The sequence below is a fragment of the Convolutriloba macropyga genome, unplaced genomic scaffold, assembly GCF_964194025.1.
Source record: "Convolutriloba macropyga unplaced genomic scaffold, txConMacr16.3 SCAFFOLD_3012, whole genome shotgun sequence".
Taxonomy (NCBI): Eukaryota; Metazoa; Xenacoelomorpha; order Acoela; family Convolutidae; genus Convolutriloba; species Convolutriloba macropyga.
In genome coordinates this window covers 15,706-25,496 of record NW_027451908.1, presented here as the reverse complement: position 1 = coordinate 25,496, position 9,791 = coordinate 15,706, and the positions used below count along the sequence as shown (strand labels likewise).

At 32.6% G+C, this 9,791-nt stretch overlaps 1 protein-coding gene across 1 annotated transcript; it reads left to right on the top strand.

The window, feature by feature from the left end:
• Window positions 1-578: 578 nt before the first annotated feature.
• Window positions 579-4,711, top strand: LOC142357042 (uncharacterized). Its single transcript, XM_075408757.1, has 2 exons — window positions 579-683; window positions 4,281-4,711. The coding sequence occupies exons 1-2, from the start codon at window positions 581-583 to the stop codon at window positions 4,607-4,609; spliced, it is 432 nt and encodes a 143-aa protein (XP_075264872.1). The 5' UTR covers window positions 579-580; the 3' UTR covers window positions 4,610-4,711.
• Window positions 4,712-9,791: the final 5,080 nt, after the last annotated feature.

The window sequence follows — 9,791 nt, the reverse complement described above, 5'->3', positions numbered from 1 at the left end:
TTTTCTCATTTCAGAGTTTAAACAACCTTGGGATATGGTATTTGGGAAATGAAATCCGTAAAAGCTGTCCTTTTTGTACAACAGTTTATTTTTTTTCTTAAAATTAAAAAAAGAATTGGTTTCCCTTTGATCCCTTGTTCCTACAATAATACTCGCCAATCTTACCTTTGACCCTTAAGTATTCAAACTCCAAACTGACCCTCCAATTTTATTAGAACAGACACTCCGTTTTTCTCCGTTGCAATTCTAGCAACCCAGCTAATGTGTGACCTAATGGCATCTACCGCTAATGAAATAGATTTTAGAGGATTAAAAACTACCATTTTTCAAAATTGCGAACAACCATGCTAACGTTTCACCCAAATTCTCTTGAAATAGCGAAATTGTTAGCTTGATTGTGAACAATATATATATATATATATATATATATATATATATATATATATATATATATCACAAATCGGGCTATTACAAAATTAAGAAAGAAAAGGGTGCCCTTGTTTTAATTAAGAAAAAAAGGGTGCCCAACAAAAAAAACATTACCTCTGGTTCATATATGAAAAATGTATTTCAGTGAGATATGGATATTGTGAAAGTGATCGTTGCTGTAAACATTTTGCTAATGACAGTCGAGTGCAAAACACTGCGAATCAAGTTTGAGACGGCTTTTCATCGGGACGCAGGTATTGCATTTACATTCGATTCAAATTATTTTGTTCAAAAAATTGCTCAGTGAAAAGAAAACAAGATCAAGCTATCTTTCTGCCAAAAGTTTAATTGTCTTAACAAAAACCTCATTAATGTTCTTGACAGGTTTTGATGAGGTCTTGGTAATTTGCACTTGAAACGCATGTCAAGAACCTGAAAGTTGAGGCGATAACTTCACTTTTTCTTGGCTGAAGTTTAAGCAAGACAATTTTTGTATTTCAGTTATTTTGTTGTTTGGTTGCCTACCGAGTAATTTAAAAAAAAACACAGCTTGATGAATTACAGTGATTGAGGAATGTTTATCCTCCAAGTTCTGAAACAACTGGCAAACTCGTCTCATTAGAGCTTACCAGATAAAGCATTGCTTTACTAAAACCCTTTGCAGCCTGACCAATTGTCTGCCTTTGGATCTTTTCAACAATTGCCCCCCCCCCGTCTTTGGTACCCAGTAAGAGAGTCACCTCCCCCTTCTCTGTGCTCTATTTTTCGACAATATTACGAGCTCAAACGTTTAGATAGACAAACACATTTTCAGGCGCGATTGAGCACCGCTGTTCTGAAAAATGGCTCCCGCGCGTTTCTGGGTTTAATCCGCAATCGCGGATGCTTTAAGGCTCCGACGCCCACCGACCCGCCTGTTGGAAATCTTTATTTGCCTTTCATTTTAATTCGAAGAACAGAAAAAGCATTGTTTATTTTATTAAGTTTTTTGATATAATGCATTCTAAAACGTTCTCGTGTGATATCACGAAAAATTTTGCGAAGGCACATGAGTTTTTGGAAAAAAGGAACAAACCAGAAAATATCAGATTAAATGGTTTCTCACGACAAACTTCATGAATTTTTTGGGACGGAGTTGCAGTTTTTCATGTTACTTACATTAGATTTCATGTATCTTGAATGTGTTATCACATGAAATATCATGTGTTCAGAATTCAAATTCTCATGCAAAACTGAAATCGCATGTCTCCAAACAAAAAATTATCTCAGTTAATTATTGTGAAAAGAAGTACAAGAAATCTCGAATAAATCACTTATAAATTAACGACTTCTACCCCGAGAGATTCATGTAATTCTACATGAAGTATCACGTAATCCGCATTTTTCTTGATCAGTTTTTTTTTCACGGAAATTCTCGCGTCAACACACAATACTTCACGAGGTCTCATACAAGTAAACATGTGTAAGTAAAAATATGTTAACACCAATTCACGTTTTTGAAGGTGTAAATTAGGAAAGCGCATTTACTAAGAAATTTTTAGAGCATACAAGCTCAGGTTCAACTGCCAAAAATATCAGTGTCATCAATTAATTGGAGAAAAAAAATTGGAAACATTTTTATAATCAATTTTTGCTTCTCGTAGTCTCTTTATCTTTTTTTTTGTTATGGTTGTTCAAATCCGATTCTTTTCCCGGTCTGTTCTCCCCCAGACATTATTTCTCCAAAACCAACTATTTCAATCTTAAAAACATATATTTCGTCTTTTTTGATTGCCTGCGGTACAAAATGAACGGATAAAACATTTGAAGGAAAATTGTTCGTTTCATCGTCGTATAAATCATTTGAGAAAAAAAAATTTTTGTTTTATTGCTTTCGGGGGGGGGGGGGGGGGGATTTTTCTTTGGCGTTCTTTAAATTCTACTGCCTTTTTACTTAATGAAACCTCAGTGAGTGTTGCTTGCAAAGCGTCATTGCCTACTGTAAAGTGTCACTAAACGGCATAGAGGTATTGACGCATGAGGTCAGAAATATGGTCAAAAATAATCTCGGATGAAGTAACACAGGAGTCAACAATTAAACCTGACTAAGCATTCATAAAAACTATCTTCTTTGTATTGATTTCAATAATGTTCAAGCAAACAACTAAAAAAAAGTTCGCAGAAAAATAATTTCAAAGCAATGGTAATTTCATGCTTTATGTGGTCAATCCTCAATCACAAGAAAAAATTGCGAAGTGTTTCATTTCTGGAAAACAATTGTTTTCAAAGTCATGAAAGTTATCAGCTATCTGCTAATATCAGAATATTGGCTCATTTATTCTTCCATGAAAAGACAATGAAACCGGGTCATTTTACAGGAAATTTCAAACGACTAAAAAGACAAAGTAAAAAAGTTCAATGGAGACAAAATTAAAAAATTCATTAAACTTTTCGAGAAAGTAGTGTCGAAGCCGTTAAAACCATAGTTTATATCTTTAAAGATTTTAATATTATCTACTGCGCCTTATTTTGAACGCCAATTATGTGATATAGGAACTGTCAGTAACGTGATAAGGTGACAAATTCAGAAAACATGAAAATGGGCAAATACCTAAAAATTAAAAAGAATGTAAAATCTAGTAATACCAAAGCCAGAAAAACATAATTTAAGGCGTAAAACGGCAATAAAGATTGAATTTGAATTCAGTAGAAAGAAGAAGCATTCTTTCATTGCTGACCCTAAGCAACAAGTTGACCAAATTAATGGAGGCAAATTTCAATGAGCCATTTTTTATTGAAAAACAATTTTTTTCAAGTCAAAAAGACAATAGGCTTTCAAGTCATAAACCAGATACAATAATTTGGAAATAATTAGGAAACCAATTGGACCTATCAGAAGTCAGCTTTGATTTGAAATGTTCTGTTATTTAATTAATATAAAAAAGATCGATTTTTTTTTAAATAAAAAAGACCGACTGGTTGCTATCCGAATCATTTTTGGATTGTAACAGTCCAAGATTGGTCGAAAACTAGCCCTGCTAATGCTGTTCGTCCATGAAGAACACTTAATTTTTCGAATATCATAGATATAGATATTTTGTTAGTTAAAAAATCAAAAAATAAATGCTTCGTGTTTGATAATAAACAATTAAAGTTAGCAAAAAACAGCAGAGTTTTAATTACAGAGCACTCTCAACGGAAGTTGAAGTAGAAATAGCCCCATTGGAGTCTACAAAGGTTGTGTTAGTGTTGTTTGGGTGTGCACTTCCTGCAAATTTAATCAAAGTGGACTAAAAAATTTATTTTGCGCTGTTTTTGATGAAAAAGTCTGAATTTTGAAATTCAAAAAATCAAATGATATTTACCCACAGCATTTTTGTCTTTAAAAATAAAATTAACAACACTTTCTTGAAAAATTTTAACAAACTTAAAACTTTTTAGTTAAAATGACGAAATTTTATTCAAAAATTCTGAAAAATGTGAATAAAATCAACGGAATTCACTCTATTTTCTCAAAATTTTAAACCTTAATAACTCCCTGTAGAAAACGAAAATCACAAAATTTTTGAAATTCCATACTCTACGCTGGACAGGCTTTCTAATGATACCAATCTCAATTCTCTACGATGGACATATCGATCGGTCAGAATTGTTTGAACAAAAAAAAAACCCACTAGAGTATATAGTTCCTCCTCCCTCAAAGGGGGCGGAACCAATAGGGTACGGTCCCGAATAAAAAGCTCAAAAAATGTTGTATAATATTCAAATTACCCAGCGTGCCCTTTTCAAGTGATAAATTGTTAGTAACATCATAAAATACTTCAAAATCCTGAACAGTTTCTGCTTGGGAAAAATTTATAAGGGTGTTTCAGGCACAGCTCGCAAAATACAAATTCGTTTCAATGACGCCAAAAACCTCAACGGAGAGCCGGAACAAGAGCCCATTTTTAACCCACGAATTTATCCCGGAACAAATATGACATTTTACATCAATCCGACATCTATAAAACCCGAAGATTCGGTCAAAAAAATTACCATTAGCTTTATCAGGACCACTTTCGTCATAACTGACAACTGGCGCCTGTCCAGAGTTTGGATAGAAGACTATTGGAAGCAGGAATCAGTGTTTTTTGAATGTTTCTGCGAGGTACTGGATAAGGTCACGCCAGAATTAATCAACAGTTGTGATGGCAATGCTTAACTTCAATAATAAACTAAATATTTAGCTCAAGTTTTTGAGAATGCAAAAAAGAATGAACGTTAATTTGGTTTTGGGTATTCAACGAAAAATTAAAAATAATGAAGGGGCTCTAAACAAAACTGAAACCTGAACTTCATTGTTTCTTTGAATTGTGACTCCCGAATAAGTAAAGGATGCAAATTGTCCAGTTAATACTTTGAAATGGCTTTGAAACTTCTCTCCCGGGTCGCTGCTTCCTAGGTTTCATTCAAGGTTTATATATGATGTCATTTAAATCATAACGTAATTCCTGGTACGATCCCTGCCTTGAAACAAGGAATTCAAATTTGATTCTCACTTGAAACCCAGGCAATCAAATATGATCCTAGCGGGAAACATAGGATTTAATTCACATTTCACATCTGATTAGACTTCAATTTATGGAGAAATATTAGTTTTTTGTTCATTATTTGTCTTTTCAATCTGTTCCATGTGGAAACTTTTTTTTATAGTTTTTGTATGACTACTAAGAAAGCAGACAAATCATATATGACCTTATGACCTTAAAGTGGAATCTTTTATGACATTGTATGAAATCAAGGAAAGTTGTATAATGGGCAACCCGGGTTGCGACTTTTGGCATTTCAAAAACTACCTATTTTTGGTCCACGCTCATAGTTGCTTCCTTTCAAATAACGACTCCTCATATGTTTTTATGAACAGAATTACAATTGAAAGCGTGTTTTTTTTTAAATTTGCAATTGAGTTTTTGCGTCCATATAACTAATGCGAAAGTAAATCGAACAAAAATTCCTGAAGCAGAACAAGAAGTAAAACTTAACTGAAATTCGAATTTATCTATTTATTGTCTTTGAGGGGGTTAACTAAAGTTTTATTAAATATTATAGTTTTTATTCAAAAAAAAGTTTTACTTTGGTTTTATTTGTTATAGTTTTATTTTATTCAGTGTTTTAAACAATAAAAAAATGACTTTAAAGGGAAAATGGATAGACCACGCAAAAAAGGGAGGACCAATAGCAAAAGGATTGAAAACTCCTATTAGAGTCATGAATCTCATGGAGATTAGAGTTAAATTTTAAAACACTAGACACCCAAAATTTACCGTGGATGAAAAACGCAACCATATTTCATTCAAACTTCTATCGATGCAAAAAAATATGTTGCCAAGTGTATACATACCCCCAGACGAACTCCAATGATCATCTCCTCAGCTCTGTCAACATTCAATGCTTGAATTCAATGCTTTTGTTGTAAAATATAGTTTTTCAAACTTAATCATTGCTATTTAATTTTTGGGATTAAGGGAAATTAAGGTAAATTTGGGATTCACTTTCAGCCAATCAGATGCTTGCTTCCTAATAAGTACGCCTGGGCTTGTAGGGTGCCTCCCTTTTTGTAAAGTTGGCTTATTTTATACCGCTATACGCTTATGTTGATTTCAATTCGTATGAAAAAAAAAATTGGGAAAAGCATTAGATGAAATTTACAAAAGTAAAATAATAGGCAAATGTTCATATAAACGTATCAGAAACGTTTCACTCACCGTTTTTTTAGAAAAGGTATGGACTTATTAATCAGTGATTTGAAATTAAATTGAAATCCGGTTGATCGTCATTAGAAAAACCGTTTCGAACCTTCACCATTGACTATCTCATGTGTTCTTTTTCTGCAACATTTTTTGCTGTTTTCAAGTTTTTTAGTAAATCTTCACCAATAAAAATCCACCAATTCTATTCGGAATTTTTCAGTGAAATGTCATATCGATCTCTAGGATTATTTCTCGTCAGCACATCTGATCTCAATTTTTTCGAAGTTTATATACCTGTCAAGTTGTAGTCGCAATTTTCACGTCATATTAAGATTTACATAAACAACAACATTTCAGAAATCAATTGTTGGACAATACTTGTTAGCTTTTGCAAGAATCGTCTAAATGTCGAATCATCTTCCAAGAGTATTGCAAGATTCCATTCTTCACTAGAGAATTCTATTGCATGGTCAACGCTTAGTTCACATTGTTTTTCTACCTTTTCAAAAAATTTATTCTGTTTCAAAGTATTGATTAGTTGAGTTACAGAAAAGATTTCTGAAAACGTCCATCACTGTAAGAAACTCGAAAACAATTTGATAGATTTTATAGTAACAAATAATAAAAACAAAATGAAACGGAAATGTAATAAAACTCATTTTCATCATTGCTTAAAAGGATATAGATGAAAAATGAAAAAATGGCCCAGAGAATAGTTTTTTTTGGATTTTCTTTTTCCCTTTTATCGCTTTTCTTGTAATGTTGCGTTTTTGTATGCCTTGTGTTTTAATTGAGAACTTTGACAATTGAGATTTTTTTAAAAAAATGCTTTCCCATTCTTTTGTTTTTTAAACAAATAAGAACAACAAATTAAATAAGTTAATTAATATAATGGTTATCTGAGCGCGTGGAGTGAGTTAGGTTGCACTTTAGATCGATCGAGGATTTTCCCGGTTATGTTTTAATTGTAAGATGTGCTTGTTCACGGATTTTTTTAAACTGAAAATTGAGCTTCGAAGTGCGGTAGACAGTAAAAACAACCATTTTGTCACAACGCTATTGTAAACTTTGTTTACCGCGCGCCATTGTAAATTGGGCTGAAATTACTGTTCCATCATTATATAAAGTTTTAGTTTAAATTTGTGCTGAATTTTGGGGACAAAAATTCTGCAATTTTCGAGTTTTATTTGATGAAAAGGCATTTGAGATAAGTCTCTCTTGCTCTAAGAATTTTTCTCCCTAATTATAAAAGTTTCGCTGTAAATCTATTGATAATGCACATGGCAAAACAAAATGTGGGGGCAATTCTCAAATTCGTATCAATTTTTGAATTTTTTTGAGTTACTTCTTCTGCCTATTCCTTAATCTTTAGAACGGTATGTCAACCTAGAACTTTTGTAATATACAAGTTGGCGTCTCAGCAGCAATTTATCTGAAATATGGTAAAAATGTTACACAGAAATGGTTAAAAGGAATGCATCAAAAAATTTAACCACATTAAAATATAGAGCAAAACGTGGAAAATGAAGCGATACTTCGCATTTGTGCCTCAATTTTGCAAAAAACAACCAAATTTAGCGGAAACTACCTGAAAAGTGAAATGAATAAGAACATTTTAAACCTCAATGATTTCTCAAAAAACGAAATTCGAAGAACTGTGTATCTACGATGTTGTACGCTTAAAAACTGTCATATTGGTGCAACTTCAAACGTTCTACAGTAAATATATGAATCCAGCAAATGACTCAACAAAAAAATATTGTAAAGCATAAGGATTCTCCACAACGTTGTAGAGGATCATTCCTAAATTTCTTGTGATAAACAACGTTGCATGCTTGATAATTCAAAATTTTTCTATTTCGGGCTTCTGATTGGCACTGACTTATTATCAAGTCTGCTTTTGAACATGGCACAAGAAATTAACAAAACACCGAAAGTAGGAAGGAACCATCAAGAATCAAGCATAGTGTGTTGTAGAGTGTTTTTCGTTGGAAGACTGATTTACTGGAAGACTGATTATGTAAGAATTACTGGATTTTAACAAGCGTTACGGTCCGCGGCGCAAAGAAAAGGAAGATACGGACGTAACACAATTTCGAATAAAAAAATGAGATGAAATAAAAGTTTGCGGTGAATTAGATCAAAAATGTGTGAAATGAGCTACTTTATATATATATATATATATATATATATATATATATATATATATATATATATATATATATATATATATATATATATATATAGAATTTGTCAGCGTAAACCTTTTTTAGATAATGGTCCTAGTGTAGTAGTGGGCTAGAAGATGTGGAAAAAAACTTGCTAGAAACAGAAACACTATTGAAAATTATATGCAAAGCACTCAAAACTTACTGGAATCAATTTTTCAAAACAAAATAAATTCTTTTGACGGCATATAAAGTGTTAGAAATTGTCGATTCGGTTTGAAACGTCAGAGACCTTTCATTTATCTTGAACAGAACGCAGTTTAAAAGGCAGGAGCTTTAAAGGTATTTTGCTGACAAGATCTGCGAATTGATTGAATTTAATCGTCAGCTCGTTGACTAAAATAAGTGAAATGACTTAGTTTTTTCTCTCTTTTTCAATTCCAAACTGTAACTGAATCGTTGAACATTAATGCGCATTCATGTCATAAATATTGAGTTTTTTCCTAAATCAATCTTTTGGCAAAACCCCTGAAGTCTTTATTTTGACAAAACTTAAGGAAGCTGTTTGACCTAGGAAAACATCACTTCTATGAAATTTATTGCGCTAAAAATATCTTAATGTTTATTTTCTAGATAATCTTTAGAAGTTTGGTACAAGAAGCACATGAGAGAATGATGTGCCTGTGTCCAAAGAACATCTGAACATCGGAAACTCGATTTCCGGCGAAGCCCATTTCAATTTTTTTTCGGACCATTTGCTTCGATTTTCAAATTTTCGTGTTAACCAAGAATTGACCTCATAAAAAGCGTCGCTCAGTTTCGGAGCATGTATCTTTGCAGTCCTGAAAAACTTTTAAAAGAACTTTCCCTAGGTGTATGATAAACTGTGATCAGATATTTAATCACGATTAGTTCATTTATACACCCCCGACCGTTATAAGCAGAAAATTTGTTTGCCTAGCGAACCAAAACATTTTTTTTTAAAAAAATGACCGCACCTAATTTTTAAAAAAATTTTCTTGCAAAACTTCCCTCGACTGATTATTTGGGTGATTATTGCAGCAGATTTATTTTTTTTGCATCATTTTTTGCTTACCTCCGCATATAGGTCTCAGTATAAATAGATAGTTATTGCGTGTACAGATTGCAGTTTATTTATTAGCTGTGCTTTTGCCCTTAGGCTTGTTAAGCTTGAATTCTTCATTCTTTAACATTGGTCGTAATTCTTGATTCTTTGGATTCTCATTTTTTTTTCGCAGACTGAAGTGAATTGTATAACGGGAAGGTTAATTTCTTGATCAACAATTCAGTTTAATCTCTGTTTCAATATGAATCCTGTTGGAGGTTAGATTGTCTTCATGCAATCTTAGGCTCTCTCTGAAAATTTGTAGAAAAAGATTTCAAGCTGTTTATTATACTCATTCACAGTGAGTATAGTCAATTGCGTTACGAATGTTGTTGTACAAGTAGAGTTAGGCACTTGCGA